Source organism: Rhamphochromis longiceps, linkage group LG10, assembly GCF_057381845.1.
Source record: "Rhamphochromis longiceps isolate RC_006_pf linkage group LG10, R_longiceps_female_GT1.1, whole genome shotgun sequence".
NCBI classification, from domain to species: Eukaryota; Metazoa; Chordata; class Actinopteri; order Cichliformes; family Cichlidae; genus Rhamphochromis; species Rhamphochromis longiceps.
Window position 1 is genome coordinate 28899221 of NC_140566.1, and position 19041 is coordinate 28918261.

Genomic DNA, 19041 nt, shown 5'->3' on the forward strand with positions numbered 1-19041 from the left:
GGGTGTCGGGGTTGCAAGCTCTACAAACATTGGCTTCTTTCTACCGGCAGAACACACACATGGAAAGACACACACCCCTCCACCATCATTGCCGCCGCTGCCTCCAGCATGTGCTATTTTGCCAACTGCAACCCTGGGCAAGATAATAAGATGGCTAGCAGACATTTTGTCAATATTTCTGTCTTGGCTCAGAGTGTGCCTGGCCCACTGCTTACTGATAGATGTGTTGACTATTTTTTGTATTTTGTATTTATTTTTTTTATTTTTTTTCACTGTAGCTCTGCCCTGGTTTGCTGGACTGCGAGAGAGCAAGTCAAGGCAAGTGCACAGGGAGGAGAGAAGCGCTCGCTAATGCAAAGCAGTTCATTAAAATCAGGCACAAAGCATCTATCAGGGGGGAGGGATGCTGCTAATCAGTGCCTGTGGTTAGTCCAGCAATATGAAAAAAGGAGACAGTACACTTCTCAGCTGTGCTGTCTGGGGAGCAGCAGAGTTGGTTGATGCTAAGGAGCCGTGCAGATGATTGATTTTCCAGAAGGATGCTTTGAGACACTGCTCTTGGTCTGGCATCTGATTAACATACACGGCATTATTCATGTCATGAATATACAAGGAGGCAAGGAACAAATAAATACTGACATGCATCCAGGACCTGATAAATATTAAATGGAGCACACATGGCTTCAGATTTTACCATTTCATAATTTGAACATTCATGCTGTGAGGCCTCTAGCCAAGGTCTAATCTCGGGTTTGAACAGGTTGAGCAGCCAAGTGAGGAGACCAAGAAACGTCTTCACAAACATAATATATTTTTGCTGTGGTTCGGTGTCATGAATTCAGTTTCTGGTTAAAAGTTTGTTGTTGATCCAGAAACTTCAATAAGTAACACCATAAAACAGCCTCTTATTTGTTTCCATGTGGGTTTAATACAAAAAATCTTCATAATGATTAAGTAGTTAAATAGACTGATATGTGCAGCTGTGCTTCACATACTCCACAAAACAAAGCTTAAATTTAAATGAACTCTACGAGGCAGTCCTATACATGTAGGCTACACAACAAATTAAAGGAAAAACAAGCTACTTTAAATCACATCATGAATTGGTGAGCATGATTACAAACACATTTGCACAGTATTTGACCTGCACAGCCCCATTTGCCCCAAAGTCAGCCTCCTCCTCAATCATGCTAGCAATAGCAGTTCTCGCAGCCAAATATATCAGTAGAATTCAGGTGAGGGAGCATAGTTATGTCTAAGGAGTTTTCTGGACCCCCAAAGTCTCCAGTAATGCAAATGAATTGCTAGGTAAGTATTAAAACACACTGTACTCTGTGAAGGCATTTAGAAAAATAATGAGGCAGTTTGTGTTATCAAATTTGACCTATTTTTTTTTAACTGATTTTTTTTTTTTTTTAAATTACGGTTAACATAAATGGCTAAGAGTTTTACTTCTGAGTTTAATCTTAGCTAACTGTCACAAACTTTGGTAAAACAGTAGCCATTATCAATGCACTGTACTGCAATGCACAAAACATTAAGAAAAACAACAACAAAGAACAACAAAACAATTTAACAGCTAAATAAACTAACATAAGCAATAGTATTTGTGTGAATGATTTCAAAAAACAAAAATATTTTACTACCCATGCAAAGCTAGCTGTAAAGCTAACGTAAGCTATCTGTTAGCAACTATCGTCTTTGATAGCTAGCTTAGTTCTTAGTTTCATTGCTAACTAATTCTTTCATTGCACTGATTAGATAGATGCTTTGTGCCTGAACCAAAACATGTATGTATATTCTAGATATCTGTAGTATTATTAGAATCATATTATTACACCACATTTACCTCTCCTCCACTTCTTTGAAGTGTCTCCCAGTCTCAGCGCACTTGTTAGCATGTTTTGGTTTGTGCAACTGGTCCGTCAGGTTATTGTCTCCCCAGAAACATTTTCATTGTGTTTTTTCCTATTTCCGTACCGTTGTGTTTTGTGTGCTTTTGCAGCGTTTTTCTTTTTGCAGCGTTTTTCTTTTTGCAGCATTTTTCTTTTTTTAGGTGTTTTTATTTTGCAGCGTTTTTCTTTTTGCAGCATTTTTCTTTTTTGCAGGTGTTTTTCTGTTTGCGGTGTTTTTCTTTTTGCAGGTGTTTTCTTTTTGCAGCGTTTTTCTTTTTGCAGGTGTTTTCTGAAGTTGCAGTCCGTTTGGCCTCTCAGGGCCACCGTACAAAAGTCACAAAAGGCTGTACAATAAATTTACTGATAGGAAATAAATATAAAAAAATAATAAAAATAAATAATATCAAATATAACAAATGAGTGTCAATACAAAGCCTGATGAAGCCGAAAAGTCCCTGTTTTTTTTTTTTTTTTAAAGACTCCACAAGGTCAGCTAAATGGAGCTTTGGCCGTAAACTGTTCCAGTGATCCCTGCGCTTGTGATGCTTGTATACCACACAGGGGTACTGAAGTGTTCTCCTTCTTTTTTTTCAAGCCATCAGAACTGAAACAAACAAATTCCTGCAAGATTGGGAGTCTACAGGTACACTAGCTTTGTCAGGTTGCTAAAGTTCATAAAAATAATATTAATCAACCATGGTACATTTTCATGATAACGTTTGTTAATTAGTGTTAAACCCAATATACCGCTTCATTTAACATGAGTATTTGGCAGACATATTTTTAGAAAATACCAAGTTAATAAGAGTTCTATTTTTCTTTCAAGCACATTAAATGATCAAACTTAAACAATAAAAACTTTCACAAACTCATTAAAACTCAAGTGCACTTTGTAATGTAACGGAAAGCAGGGGGAAAAATGGAAACAACAAAATGGTACGAAGAGTGACAACTGTTTATTCTTACTGTTTAAATATTGCTTCTTTTGCACAAACAGGCACAAACCACACACACGGAGCCCACTGGCAGATGATCCAGCCGTGCCTGTGACAGTGATTCAGATAACAATTTCACGTTCATTAAATGTGTTTCTTGAAATCGCCCTCTTTTTTTGGCATCCTCCCACTCAAGACTCCGGTAAGGTTGAGAAAATGACAGGAAATACAAATGAGATGCCACCAAGTTGTTACAGTTGAAAAAGAGTTCATTTAGAGAAAATTTGTATCACTTTCTCTTATCACGAGTAATTAAGTAGATATTGACTACAGCATTACCATGTAATTTTAAGTCTATTTGCACTCTCTTAGATTAAGCCACTGTTAAAGTATTGAGTTATATCAGGATCTATCAAAAGGTATTTGCAAATGGCATATTTACTTATATAAGATAAGCAGAGACGCTCAGCTTTCTTTCTATTGCCCAGATTTTTCCTTTACTTCCTCTCTGATAATTACTATGAGAAGGGTGTGATTTGGAGAGATATAACCAGTATGTAATCTGTAGAAATAATTGATGCTGTCTTTAACTTTTGATGAGGGTTGTGTCCCAAAACTGTGCTTCAATTAAAATATCTCTATCAAAAAGTTGGGAAACAAATTTTTTAGAGGATGAAGTTAAACACTACAAACAAATAACAAAAAGCTTGAATAATTAAATGTATTATATTATGATATTTATGGTAATTGAGCCTGTGTGTGTGTGTGTCATATATAGTGTGTATTAAACAGGCTTGTTGGTAAATAGACTATCCACAAGGAGGAAATTTACATTTAAGGTTTGTTGAAAAGTAAAGCAAAGTTGGATCAGCTTTTAACTGAGCAGGGTCGAAGTGCATTTAAAAGCAAAAAACTTCTCAGAAAGCTGTATTTAACACAAGAATCCTCCTCGGAATGCAACTCTAGACAGGAACTGAAAGTAAAGTATTTGCCGCACTTGCCTAGGTATCTTGTGTATGCATCACAGAGGTTATTAGCCCAAAGTCTGGGGTTATTGCCTTTGAATCATTAAGGAAAGGGTGAGTGTTTGAAGCTCCTTGATATAATGATCCTTGGCAACTCTGAGAGTTCAAAGTAAATTGGCAAGGGTAAAAAAGGCTTTTCTGCCACTGAACAAAATAGAGAAATCAGCCAGCTATGTTTAATAGAATTTTCATCAGTGCTCAACCAGTCTCTCAAATGGGTTATCTAAGATAATGGCTGCATGGGTTCATTACCTCCTTGTCAAATTAAATTTCTTTTTCTCCTCCAGGCAGATTGGATAGTGATTACAGATCTAACCAAAATACGGCTCTAACTTTCACGCTGTAAAGCTGGGAAAGGGCCGCCATGACAGCAAAATTAGTCTGTTTCATCCCAACCCTTTGTTGTAAACTGACCAGACCGCATCACAGAAAGAATTGGTTTCTGATGCTGCACCACTGTGGATTGTCTTTGTTTGCCTTCTTTCTTTCCTTCTTTCTGACTCTTGTACCTCTTGATTGAAATGTCTTTTGTGAAAATGAGATGATGCATGCCACAACAAGCAGTATTTACTTCAACAAAACAATCAAAGGAATCATCTCACTTGGTTTTAATCATTGTTCTTGTCGTGATTTGATCAAGTAAATGAAAGTAAATGGCGTGATTTTATATTCTGCTAAAAATACCAACCGTTCCTTATCAGAGTCCAGGTGGCAGGGCCAGCAGTCTGAGCAAAGATGCCCAGATGTACTTTTCCCCAGCCGACTCACCCAGCTCTTCTGGGGACACGGAGGCATTTCCAAGCCAGGTGAGATACATAATTTCCAGTGTGTCATTGCACTGCCTTGGGGCCTCATCCCAGCGGGACGTCCAAAACACTTCGCAGGTGTCCTGGTCAAATGTCCGAACCACCTTGAGGAGTAGCAGCTCTATTCTGAGACCCTCTCAAATGACCGAGCTCCTCACCTTATCTCTGAGGCTGAGCCCAGACACCCTTCAGAGGAAAAACTTGCAAACCAAAGACGGAAAACATACGCCTTCAAAGTAAAAGTTTTGCCTTTTGAAATATGTTGGCAATACAACACATTTCAAAAGGCACAACTTTGTGAGTTGTACCAACTTAAAGTTGTGCCTTTTGAACCTTCAAAGTAAACTTTACTTTGAATGCATCTGGTTCCGATTTGCGTTGCACTTTTCATCTGGCGAATAGTTTGCAGCCAGGTCAGCAGCTGCCGTGCAAATGGCAACAACTTGTGACAACCAAAGCAATCTCAAGAGGTCTTAGGTACAGCGCCATGTACCTTTATGATCAGTTTCATGCTAGCAATGCAAGCGCCAGAAATCAGCAGGAATTCTTTTTTTTTTTTTTTGATCGCTAGGCCTGCTAAGTTTGCTAGCTTAGTAAACAATAGATTTCTCAGTTAGTGAACTTTCCCACACATCAAACTTGTCTAAAACTGTTTCTTTTAAAAAGGACTAAAGGAACAAACATGACAGATACAGTAGAGAGTCCTTGCTAAGGTCCCACCTGACAAGCAGCTAGCAGCAGCTAAGCCATAGAGACCAAAACTTTTACTATTAGGCTGTAAACATGTTTACTTCTGCTATAAAGTTGGCCAATTTCAAGTTAAAGGAAACTGAAGAATTCTCAAAGAGCTGATTGGAGAGCAGTAAATAGTGTTCAACTAGCAAAGTCAATTTTAAATATAATGCACTAAATCAAACATTTGCTTTAAATGACTAGGAAGATTCATTACATCACAAACATTTGTTTAACTACATAAATGTGCAGGATTTTTTTTGTTTACCTATTTCCTGTTTAGCTTTTGAGGACATACAGTCTATGGTAGAGATATGTGAGCAAAAATAACTGGAATATAAATGTTCTCTCAGGTGCTTTTAATTTCCATTTCAGTTAGTATTTGTTGGCAGCACCTATTTCAAATAAATGAAAAGTCCAAGGCTTCCTTTCCCATCTAAAGGAATGGTAACACTTTTCATTTAATTTGCTCGTCCGAATTGGAGTGAAAACAAATACCAACGTGTTTGGTTGTGAACTGGCCTTCACTGTTAGAAGAGTACAGAGGAGAGCGAGCAAAGCAACTTAAAAGCTTGAGAGAACCCCCTTCAAAAAGCACCTTCCTTTACCCCTCCGTGAGGAAGAATTACATCAGACTGTACCTCTCAGGATGTGCAGGATCTACAAATAGATAGCTTCAAAGAGATGAAAGCGCTACCTGTGTGATGAGTGAACTTAAATCATCAAAGTGGAATGGGTGGAGCATGCTGTGTCTTGAAAGGTAATTTGCATTTAAATATGTTTTAAGGCGTTTAATTCAGTGGTCTGTGAATATTTTCAGGCAACCGTTCTCATCACTGGAAAAACTCAATCACTGAAGAGTTCACTAATGATAATAATCTACAGCATGCTGAAAAATGCTTAGAAAGGCTTATAGCGCTTTCGCACAGGCTCATTGTATTCATGGTGTTGAATATATGAAAATGTGCAGATTTAACAAGTAAATTTTTCACTTTCATTTATACAGTAATTACAGATGCTTATGAATATGACATGTTCTTTCCTTTGTTCTTATTTTTATTTTAAGGCTCTGAAATGTAAGAAACCTCAATCAGTTTACCGTTTCTGGAAAGGGAACAAGGCAAAGTTCACTTTTGATTGCCAGTCACCTAGCAACAGTGATCTCACAACTTAAACCAACTGAATAGAAAGCGTATCATGCTCTTGACCTCTCATGTTGAAAACACAACCTCACAAGTTTCACCTGAAAGCAGCCTTCGTCATCTATGGACCAGGGTTCATGAAGTGATATTAGCGGGGGGAAAAAAAGCTTGAATACACTGATTTATTGCTATTTAAAAGTGGGTTTCAATTTAGTAGGATATCTTGTGTTTTTCTTTACAGTGGTGCTGTTTTAGTACCTTTAATAGTAAGAATAGAGTTCATTACCTTCTTAAAAAGAAAAAACACGTTGTTGTGCAAAGAGATTGTAGATGAAAACCCCTCATGCTACTAAATAAAAAAATAAAACATTTTAAAAGGCTAAAGTGTGTAGAATGATGTCAATAATCTCATAGCCCGAGGAAAGAAACCTCTCTGAAATCTGGTGATGCAGCAGCACAACCTACTGCATCCGCTTGCCAGATGGCAGGAGGGTGAACATGCTGTGGCCCGGATGGGTATTGTCTTTTAGTGTCCTTTGGGCTCTCTGCAGACGCCTCTCCTTGGTGTCGGTGATATTCTGTGCACTGTTAATCACCTGCTGCAGAGCTTTGCACCATGCACATCCCATCCCAGTTTATAATGTTTCGAGTTAGGATGCTCAATAACTTCACACTGAAGTTTAGCCTTCTTTAGTGCAGAACAGGGCTTGAAAGAATATCTCTGACCTTAGACTTTTAATGTTTTGGCTGGAAAAAAGCTTTGTTTTAATTGGATGAATGAGAGGAAAGATAGATTTTTTTTCCGCGTATACAGCAGGCATCTTCACTTGATCACTCCCATTACCTGAACCATCTTTAAAGATTAAAGATCTCATGAGATTAGAGTGCTTTAACAAGGCATTGATCAGCATATCTCTAGCATACATAACATCGGCTAGTACATCTGTGTGCCCTGTGCATGTTAACTAAGGTGTCTCTTGCTCTTTAAACCAACACAAAAGGTGCTGTTAACTCTCTGAGCCCCAAACACAACCCCTATGTTTTGGAAGCAAAAAGGACCAGTAGTTTTTGATGCATGTTAGTTACAAGGATTAGTCTTTTTTTCTTTTTTTAAAGAATACATTTCAGATCTTTCTAAATGAGAAAGACTGGCTCCTCAATTGCTTAATCTCCTCTATTAGTAACAAATCACAGCAAAGTAAGAAGTCCTGGGTTTTTTCACCGAGTGTTTTTGAGTTGTGGACTTGGTATTGTTCCTGAGCTTTCTTTTATGACTTCTACAGATCAGGTTTGGTGTTTTTATGGTAATCTTGCATTCTGTGATTTATCTTGTGTCTCGTTACCCTGATTCAGTTTAGGCGTGTCACATTCCCCATTAACTACCAGTGTCTGTGTCATGCTGTACCGCTGGTCCATTTGTGCCCTGAAATCATTCTAAACATGACACAGAAACTTGGATTGACAACCTTACCTTTATCCCTTTAAATTTTTAAGGTTTCAGAATATGAAGCCGTGTGTTTGTCATGTAAATAAGAGTTTTTGTTTAAACGTATGCGTGAGCACTGTGACACAGTAGTGATGTGTGCAGTAGGAGTGACAGATGGGTTCAAGGTGGAGGTGGGATCACACCAAGGGTTGACTCTAAGAACCTTTCTGTCGGCAATGCTGATCAGCAGGCTGACAGATACGATCAGGCAAGAGCCTGCATGAGCTATATGTTTGCAGGTGATATTGGGATCTGTAGTGAAAGTGGAGCTCCTGGAGAGGTGGAGAAAAGAGGAATGAAAAGTCAGCAGGAGCAAGACAGAAAACATCTGTGTGAATGAGAGAGAGGAAAGTGAAATGATGGGGATGCAGGAAGCTGGGGTATGAAGTTGGTTAAGTTTAAGTCCTTCAGCTTAACCGTCCAAAGAACGAGGGTGCAGGTGAGAAGTAAAAAAGCGCAGACAGCATAGGATCAGTGAAACCATCGTATTGTTACACATATATAAGTTAGGTCCTGTGATGAAGTCTGTTTAAAATCTTAATGATGATGGGTGTTAGAGTGAGCGAACCCTGGATAATCCTCCTTTTTGTTTGGAAAGATGACCAAAATTTACTAAAGTAACTTCATGTTATTTGACATGAAACTCATGACTAAACCAGTAAAGTCATCTGGAGCATAATTACTGAGGTCAGAGAGCAAAACAAATTATAAAACCAGACGTCTTTTGGCAACCACAGGAGTCACCTCCTGCAGGCCACCCCGCTTTGGCTTCAGTTTTCAGACCCAGAGACTATGGCCATCTTTTATACAGTGTATGTAAAGAACAGAGTGAAAAAAAGGTTTAGAAAATGGTAGTGAGAGCAGGCAAAGTACATGGGTAACAGTGCTGATGAAAAGGGAGGAGGTGGAACCAGTGGCTGCTGTGTTAAAGATAATAAATTTGCACTGAGAGTGACAAAGACTGACAGGATTAGGAATGAGTACATCAGAGAGAAAGCTCAGAGATGGACAATATGCCCCAAACCTAGCTTCAGGTGAAACATTACCTTAAAAGGGACAGCAAACCTCCCTAGACATCTGATCTCTGAGTAGTATAATTCATTTTGATGTTATTAGGTTACTAAGTTGATACTTTGTTAAATCAGTAGACATTTTTTTGTAACTTAATAAATAGGATGTTACAAGTTCACAGAAAGCCTTATTTATTGTAGAACATAGCTTGTGTACTGCTAAGTTAAAACGGGAGAAGTGTATCATTTATCAAACCTTTTTAACAAGACTGTTTTAGGGATTTATAATCAAGTATATGTGTTGTTCTTATTAGGATTTCGCCTACTTCAGTATCAGTTTAAATGTATTAGTAAGACATACACGCAGCAAGGGGCAAAGTAACTGAACTGGGCATGTGCAGAGAAAAAAACGCCAGGTGTACTGGGAAAAGGATGGTGAGGCTTAAAGCTCCCTCGCAAGAGGAAAGAAAAGAAATAAAAGGGAAGCAAAGAAGAAGGTTATGGATGTGGTGAAAGAATCTTATGTGACAGAAGAAGATGGAGAGGAAAGGAAGAGATGGAAACAGATGATCTCATGTGTTCCCCTACAGGAACAAGTCTACAGAAGAAGACTTGGACATCATTTAACACAGTTTAACTGGAACATTTATCACCAGCTCATTTGCAAAGTGCTTTTAATTATGGGCCATCTCACACAGCATACAAAGTCCTTGGTCTCTGCAAAATCCTATGTTGTAAATATGTGCAGTAAAATTGTACCAATCCACGGAAATGTGTTTCCTGGCCAGAGAACGAGCAGTCAAATGTCCCGCAAGCCAAAGAGTTTGACACTTCCCTCTAAAGCTGGCAGACCAAACCGGGGCTAAAGCACCACTGAGTACTTAATTGGGATTCAACAGGTGAACAGAGGACGCTCTAGCGTAGAGGCGATGACAACAAGCATAATTTTTATGTTACAGCACTTTGTTTGGTAGTAAATACAGTTAGCCGCTGCGAGAGTTTCACACTCTTTAGTGCAGGCCTGCCCAAGCATTGTTTATTAGGTTAATAGCTCAGCAGCCACCCATCTGTAACTGATTTATCACAACATGATTATTTCTATGGCTTTTGCAGTCTTTCAGATAGCTTTTTGAACAGGAATGTATTACGCTGTACATTACAGCTGAGCTGACAAGGGCAGTTTGGGACGCTCTTCAAAAAGGTTCCAATGCAAAACGAGTCCGAGTTGGTCAATAACAATAATGGCTCAGAATAGCTGGTTCAGCTGAAGATTCAGTTTGTGGACACTTTCTGAATTGAAATGCCAGGAACACTTTAACGGGATGTGAGTAGTTACAATATATCAAGACTCTTTCCTCCAGGCTTGTTGTTGTATTTCTGTTGAACCAGCTCCAGATTTTTATTTGGGAGCCAGACACCCTCTCTACTTTTAAAACCAGGCTCAAAACTTTCCTTTTTGATAAAGCATGTAGTTAGAGCTGGATCAGGTGACCCCGAACCCTCCCTTAGTTACGCTGCAGGAGCTTCCCATGATGCACTGAGTGTTTGTTCTTCACTCACTAGTGTCTACACACCACTCTGCATTTAATCATTAGTTATTATTCATCTATGGCTCTCTTTCACAGTGTGTCTTTTGTCCTGGCTTCTTCACATCACTCCCAACTGCTCACAAAGATGGCCCCTCCCCTCCCTGAGCCTGGTTCTGTCGGAGGTTTCTTCCTGTTAAAATGGAGTTTCTCCTTCCCACTGTCGCCAAGTCCTTGGTCATTTGATTGTTGTGGTTTTATATTGTGGGGTCTTTATCTTAGACAGTTGTGATTTGGCGCTGTATAAATAAAATTGAGCTGAATTATTTCTGTCCTCCAGTCATTTAAAAAAATATTTTAAGCCAAAGTTGCAATGTGCATCATTATGAATGGTAATGATGAAAAATGCTTTTGTCATCCATTCAAAAAGTAGAGGAAAATGATGTTTGCAGTATTCATACAGCCTAATCCATGTGTCATAGTTAATTCTCATTTCATTAAATTTTATGAGACTGTGTTATTTATGAGCAGATGCAGCCACAGTCCCAAAACTGCCTAAACAGCAGCAGCTGTGGCCTGCAGTAACCAAATCCAAAAGAGGAGGTGAAGTGGTCCTCGTGACCGTTTGGATGGTTTACGCGCAGGACGGTCTGATCCAACAAACCTCTCGACGAATATGACCAAGATGTGGATTCATTTGGTCAATAAAGACACGTCATTCACAAGTGTTCGGTGGCGTGTTCTTCTGTGAATGATCTGGTGTGCGCTTTAACCTGAAACTCGCAGGCTGACATGTTGCTAAGTGGCTCTCGTGTGTCAGTATGAAATATATCCAGTTTATTCGGGCTCAGGTGCACTCGGGTTTATATATGCAGCTTCGCCAGTGTGATGCTGGGAGCTGCTGAAAAGTGTTAAATTAATCTTTCTGAGTAAAAAAAGAAAAAAGTTTGTGATTACTGATAACGATAATGACAATTGCTCACTGCAGACATGAATTGTAACCAGTGAAGTGGCAAGACAATCAAATATATTATGACTTGAAACATTAATCTGTGACTGTGTTGCAGCAAGTTTCTCCAGTTTTTGATTACATTTCTCAAAGTGACACATCCACTGTTTTTGCCTACTGAGGAGATGATGAACAGCAGGTTATCTGGAGCTCAGCGTGATGGTTGCCTCTCTGCAGATATCCTGATTGGTGCGTGTTTTTCTGCACACAGAGGGAGATGACTTCACAGCCTGCTAGACAACTCTTGGTGTATTTAAAACAGCAACTTCCCTCTAAAGTAGAGTGAGTTCCCCTCAAATCGACTCTTAATTCATACACGCAACATATTATTATTGATGTATTCGGTTCAAGCAGGCACTGGTTGTATCTGTCAAAACATATAAAAATAATAATAATAATAATAATAAAAGAGGGATGTTGGAGTCAGACGTTGGGGAGTCTGCTGAGAAAACAGGCTATGGCCTACTATGACAGCAGACCCAATGAAAGAGGTTACACACAACAAAGTCCAACGTCAACACTGACCAAGAACCAACTGGCATATCAGTGCTTTAAAATCAGTAACACAAAGGGAACAATTCTGAGAGGTGTGGACACAATGAGCTGACCCTGGCAGAGGAGAGCAGTGTTAAAGACCTAGATGATGCTCAGACACCTGCAATGTCTGATACATCCCTCCAGCTGAGGATGAAAACTGCTGTGGCCGTGGCTTCTGTGTAAACTGTCACTTTGTTGCACTGTCCACTGTGATATACTGAACTACTTTGTTGCTGTCTCTCCTACATTTACTGAGACATTTTTAATTCTGCTTTATCGTCTTTGATGAATTTTTATATATATCGCTACTCCACAACTGTGTTGCATTTAAGCTATTTGTCGTGACACACAATAAGACTGACCTATGAATCATTCAAGCATAAAAAAAGGACGTAACTCAAGGGATGAATCGGCATCGTGTCCACAGATAACAGAAAACTTAGCAAAGAACCAGCTTTGATTTTAGTCTCTTCAGGCATTTTGTTACTAGCAGCCTGTTACAAAAACACAATGTGTTCCCATTTCTTTTGTTGAAAGTGCAACAATGCCAATAATCACACTTTGACAGGCATAAAAATAGTGTTTTGCACCCACAAGGTGATTCCCAAAGAGCTATTAATCGAAAACCTGGAATATCTCGGCATGCTTGGTAGGGTGTCGTAAAGTATTTCAGAAAACTGGATGAAACAAAGTTGAGTACGAAAGAAGGAGCAACAGACCAAAAAATTAAAACTTCATCTACAAAACTTGAACAGTATCTGAAAGTCACATCCTTAAGAAACAGGAGAAAATCCAGCAAAGACTCAACACGAGATCTCAGAGGTGTATCTGGTCCTTCCATTGATCCATCTACTGTTCGCATCCACCACTCTACTCCTCATTGAAATGGTGGATGTTGAGAAACCATTCATAAGAAATGGAAACAGGGAAAAGGGTGAGGTATGCCAAATTACACAAGAACTGGACTGAAGCTCAGTGACTCATCACTGCAAGCAGTAAAACATGGTGTTATTTGTGTTTATATTACACAAATAAATTCTTAATATTGTATATAAATTTGAATATCATGTTATATAACATGCAGTAATATAACCATAAAGATGTATGATAAACATAATGAAAACTAAATGGAAAATGGCAGTGTGCTCTGTTAAGGTGTATGTCATGAAAGCAAAACAGCTGAATTTGAACAAAATCACAACTAAAGAAGAGACACGTAACTCCGATTCTCCATTTGTGGCTTATTTAAAATTAGATATCTTGATTAAAAAAAGTGACCCACTGGATATAATATAATATAATATAATATAATATAATATAATATAATATAATATAATATAATATAATATAATATAATATAAAAGCTTTTATGAAGGGTTATGCTATAACCATTTTACTGCTTTTTCCTATAATAATCCTGTACTTTCACATTGAAGGTAATAGTGTGTCCAGTAATAAATCCATGTGTTACACTAAAATACACTAACGTCCAGTGGTGCTACCATAAAATCTCTGTATATTCCCATAGTGCCTGCAGTCATGAGTAATATATCAGTAACGGCTGAGGCTGCTCTCACTTGTACATTAGAGCACTGCTGACATCTTGTGGTTAGACAGGCGTCAGGGTTTTGTTTGTTTGTTTCTGTCACAATAAAAAGGAATTTGTCACCACTGACATTAACATCAAACTGCATCATTTTGTATACTTTTTTTCCATTTCAAGTTAAATTTGAAGGCACAATACTCATCTGGAAGGAGAAAGCGTGGCTTACATCCAGTAAGCTATTGTTAACTCATTTTGACTTTATCACATATTTATGTTATTCCTTAATGTTTATGAATATGTGCTGTAGGAATTCCCCACCTTTGGGACAAATAAAAGTTGCTATATTTTATCTACTGTCACAGTCAGACAAGAGAGGTATAAAGCTGGGAAAGTTATTTTAAAGACAGTGCAGCCTAAGGTATTTCTACTGTCCCAGCAAGCCAAATGTAATTATTTCATATTGGAATATAATTTTGCTTTTCAATTGCATTAAAATACTTATCTGTCTGGGTTTAATTTTAATCAAATCACACTGTCCGGTCTCATGGTGTTCGCTGTGTCGAATCTAGCGTAGAATACGTTTAGATCCTCACACAGAGGATGCTTTAGTTAACGTGTCGTCTCCAATTATGTTGTGCATGTCACAGTTTAACAGTTTCTCAGTGCTGTATCTGGGTTTTGTCTTAAAGCAAACTAGTGTAGTCATGGAAAGACTACTAAAAGTCATTTTTTAAAGTGCAGTGCAGATGCTGGAGGATGCCGAATTGCAGCAATGGCTCCCATATTTATGTAATCCTTCCATTTAATACAAGGGAAGTGAAAAACACTGAATGACTTTCAGTACCTAAAGTTTGTAAATTAATTTTGCTACTATTGTTCTGTAGTTCTGAAGTTATAATGGAGCGCATTCGGGGCGTTTTGTCGTTCAGGTAAAACTTCCTTTAAGGTGTTTCATCTTCTGTCCTGATGATCCAGCTGTTGCAGGACATTTAGCACAGATTCAGTAACGCCATGATCAGATCCTTCGACTAGCCAATAGGAAAACACAACAACCCTGCCGTGATGAAAAACTCGTCGCTCATTGGTGAATCTTCGTGTGACGTTTTGGGAAACTAGCTGTTAATTGGTCGTCTGCCCGACTTTAGTTGAGTGAGCCTCCCTCCATCGTTGTTCCGGGATACCTGCAACCAAGAAAAGGTACAGTGCTATTTACATGGCTGTAACTTTATATTAATAGTGTGACACTCCAGGTTAGTTGTATTTAAACCCGATTAAGCCTTTTTGGAGTCCCTTTAGTGAAGCCAAATTCTGCAAAAAATGGGGTTTCTACGCATAACGAGTAGTTATTGTCATGTTTTTGCGTTCATGTATGTGCTTTGCAAAACTTTTCAGTGTACATCCATCCAGCCTTCATTTTTCATGTTTCAAATACCCATTTTTAATTTTCTTAGAGGAAAGTGAGCGATGTGGAGCTGTGACGAAATACTTTACGCGTTTCGGTTGAAACGGAAACGGTAATGTTAAAGACGGACAATGCAGATGCTTATTCGGTTTTTGTGATTTTTACAAACTCCGGGCTCTTTCACTTACCGTTATGTGTATGTGACAGTTAGGCTATGTTATCTGATCTAACCGGTTCAGGAAAGTGATCAAAGAAAGGCGGCCGACGGCACGCTTGGTGTCGGTAAATGCCACCGTCAGGTGTTTCTTTTGGTGGAATTCCAACTATGAGTCTGATTTACACGCCTGATGGGCACCTGCCGTTAAGTCTGTGGGAGAAATGCAAACTGCAAAGAAGGTGGTAAAAGTACCACTTTCAGATGGGGGGAAAAATTAAAGCCTTATTTATGAATTTAAGAGTTTAAGCGTTTTTCAACAAATGTGACTTTATACATGCACTTTTTAAAAAATCCACTAAAATAAAGTTTAAGTTGGATAATGACACAAAGGAAGTGCCAGGAGGCCTTCCAAGATGACTGCATCTTGGCTACATCTGTCTGATATTTATTGGAAAACTAGTTATGAAATTCCCGAGCTGCCAGACTAACTAGTGCTGTGGTTGCTCTAACAGTTCCAAAAAAGCATGTAACCCAACTACGAGGAAGACAACAGTAACTCAGCAGTCTGTGACTTTAAGCCCATTTGTTTGCCTACATTGCCAGTTAAGACTGAACCTAGAGGAGTAGCAGGTTTGGTGTTAAATTTGAATATGTTCAGTTGGCAGCCAAGGGTGGCCTATCAGCATTAAGCAGGAGGTGTTGATGGAAAACCACCAACTCACTACCTGGCAGCAACAGCACGCCACTGTATGAATCACCATATGTTACTGAACCAGGAGTGGCATACAGTCTGTGACTTTTCCATCTCTGCATCACTCTAAGATGGCAACGGCTGTAAAATTTAGAAGCTATGAAAATGAGCAGTGGAGGTGGAGGTTCGGGCACTCGGCTAGGAACTTTCTGTGCACCCTCCATTGGATATTTTATGGGCAACTGGGAAGAAGGATTTGTGAAATGCCTCAGTTAGCATACTCAATATGACCTGACACCAGATAAGCAAAAGATAATGGATGGCGAGAAAATTAAAGGTGAATAAGGGAGACTAAACCTCTCAACACTCTCAAAAGGAAATGCTCTGATATAAATATTGACTTTCTTTTGTTGTATTTTTACAGATTCAGCCATGGATCTTGTGCTGAATGTCGCTGACTACTACTTCTTCACGCCGTACGTGTACCCAGCGTCGTGGCCTGAAGACGGAGCCCTGCGGCAGATTATCAGCCTGCTGGTGGTGACGAACCTCGGAGCTGCAGTCCTGTACCTGGGCCTGGGAGCCATCAGCTACTACTTCATCTTCGACCACAATCTGATGAAACACCCACACTTCTTGGAGGTATAAAGCCCATATCTTGTTTTTATGACTGAGTGTTGGCAGAGCTAAAGCCTGCAATCAATTGACCTTTGTATCTGCAAAAGGGTGTACAGATTTATAGGAACACTTGCAAATTACTGTCGTGTGCACACTATGGCTTCAAAACCAAGAATTAATAGTGTTTTTATTGCGAAACTAACTGTATTTTATAGTTGTTTATGTTACTGGTTTCACCTCCTGTAGTGTTGTTAATGCTTTTCCTGCCTAACGGACATGTAGTGTCTACATGTAGTGATTTAATTGGGCCATTTAACTGGGGTGAGGGTCTCTTCATGAAAGCCTTTGTGTGTCTTTTAAGGCTGGGTGAGATTAATTTTTGTTTTTTTAGCCCCCAAACTACTTTGTTTGAAATGCGCTTTGATAATTTTGTCCATCAAAGTTAATAACAGGAATTCCCCACATTGGTTTCATTTTTTTTTCATTCTTATTTATTTTATTACATATTAAAAAAATGTTACTTATTGTTATTTGTAGAATCAAGTATGGCGAGAAATCAAATATGCGATGACCTCTCTGCCCGTGATCAGCATTCCCACTGTGGCTTTGTTTTTCACTGAAGTCAGAGGCTACAGCAAACTCTACGATCATGTTGCCGATTCGCCCCTCGGTAAGCTGAAGAAGCAGCAGAAAATGTTTCAAATTCTCCTAAAGTTTTTGTCGGTGACATGACCTCTGTGCTTTCAGGTTGGCCCGGCCTTTTCCTGAGTATGATTTCATTCCTGTTCTTTACTGACATGTGCATCTACTGGATTCACCGCTTCTTACACCATAAGCTTATTTACAAGGTGAGGACACTTGTGTTTTTTCGTACTGGCAATATACAATTGCTGAATAGTGGAAATGTCTTTATCGTGCGTTAAACTTTATTGACCTCACTGCTCTCTTGTCCCCAACAGCTGTTTCACAAACCACACCACATCTGGAAGATCCCCACTCCCTTTGCCAGTCATGCTTTTCATCCAGTGGACGGCTTCCTGCAAGGAATGCCCTACCACATCTACCCGTTCCTCTTCCCCCTCCACAAGGTGCTCTACTTGGCTCTTTACGTTTTCGTTAACATCTGGACCATCTCCATCCACGACGGCGACTATCGTGTACCCGGAGCTCTGACGAGCGTCATCAACGGCTCAGCTCACCACACTGACCACCACCTCTTCTTCGACTACAACTACGGTCAATATTTCACTCTGTGGGACCGCCTGGGAGGCTCCTATAGGCACCCGTCAGCTCTGATGGGGAAAGGTCCCCATGATCTGATCAGGAAACTTCAAGCAGAGGGAAAGTTGGGAAATGACGAAGCGAAGCCTAACGGGCAAGTGAATGGACGGGCTCAGAGGGGAGTTACCTGTAAGGAGGAGTAACAGTACGCGGGTTATGAATAATTTCAGAAAGTGATCTCTATTTTTTTGTAAAGACAATTTGCTAAAGCCCAGCGTATTGGAGAGTAATTGGAGTTCATGTATGTGCCAAATAAGCCTTTGTAAGAATTGAGTTCTTGTGGAGCAATGAGTGAATGTGAAACGGCTGCCCCTGGTTGGACTGCACACACATACCAATCACAAACTATCGACTAACATCCGGAGATGGGGTGTTGTTTTGTAGTGTAACAGATTTTTGTGAACCGCGCAGCAAAGAGACTTGAGGATCACCAGAAAGCTGGAGCTGCTGGAGCTACTGGAGCTTCTTCAGTCACAAACCAGACCTGAGGCTGATTTCACAGGGCTCTACTAAAGGCAGAGGTTTTTATTTGACAGGTTATAAATCAGAGTAACCCAAAAGTTGAAACACTGGCTAATCAGCCATGCCTACTTTGCACTTCCAGCTTTTATTATTATTATTATTTTTTTAAGAGTCATAAGAAACGTAAGAGAAGAGCAGCAGAGGCCTCATTAACTTTAATTTTTCAAAAGTCGTGTCTTCTGTTGCAATTTAATTAAAATATTGAGAAGATGGCAATTATAAGTAACCGTTAGAAATTACGTTGCCAACAGAATGTCAAAGAAATTCTGAAACATTTAAAAAATCTTAGAAAATGTGTTTTATAGATATATACTGGGCAGTTTCCTCTCGGTAGGGAATAAAGTTTGTGGGATAAATATGGGTGCCACATGTGGTTCATTTATTCTTAAGCCCTCACATGGATCATACCTTAAACAGACCTGCATTTATACATCCATCCCCCTCAAAGCACTGATGTGGTGTGATGCATACAACTCCATATTCTTGGTTCTTTCTTTTCGAGCTCTGCAGGATTTTTTTTCATGTGCACTGATTCTGGTTATAAAGACAAGAGAATAGTTGAACGCGATCATTTAATACATGTTTTGCATTTTAATACTATAGTTGTAGCATGCGACATAGAACTGCAATAAATGTATGCACCGAAAGATCACACAGCTCATGTCAGTCTTTGCTGAGATTACATTAGCATCATTGTCAGTGTGTTGATGGATACAGAGTA

At 39.3% G+C, this 19041-nt stretch overlaps 1 protein-coding gene across 1 annotated transcript; it reads left to right on the forward strand.

The window, feature by feature from the left end:
* Positions 1–14630: 14630 nt before the first annotated feature.
* Positions 14631–19032, forward strand: LOC146661155 (lathosterol oxidase-like). Its single transcript, XM_085421224.1, has 5 exons — positions 14631–14846; positions 16324–16541; positions 17055–17187; positions 17265–17365; positions 17477–19032. Exons 2-5 carry the CDS (start codon positions 16332–16334, stop codon positions 17939–17941), a joined length of 909 nt encoding a protein of 302 aa, XP_085277350.1. The 5' UTR covers positions 14631–14846; positions 16324–16331; the 3' UTR covers positions 17942–19032.
* The last annotated feature ends 9 nt before the right edge of the window (positions 19033–19041 follow it).

Coding starts and splice junctions, on each gene's coding strand:
- LOC146661155 (XM_085421224.1), top strand. CDS start 16,332: ATGGATCTTGTGCTGAATGTCGCTGACTACTACTTCTTCACGCCGTAC. Junction 16,542..17,054: donor AACACCCACACTTCTTGGAG/GTATAAAGCCCA, acceptor TGTTATTTGTAG/AATCAAGTATGGCGAGAAAT. Junction 17,366..17,476: donor ACCATAAGCTTATTTACAAG/GTGAGGACACTT, acceptor TGTCCCCAACAG/CTGTTTCACAAACCACACCA.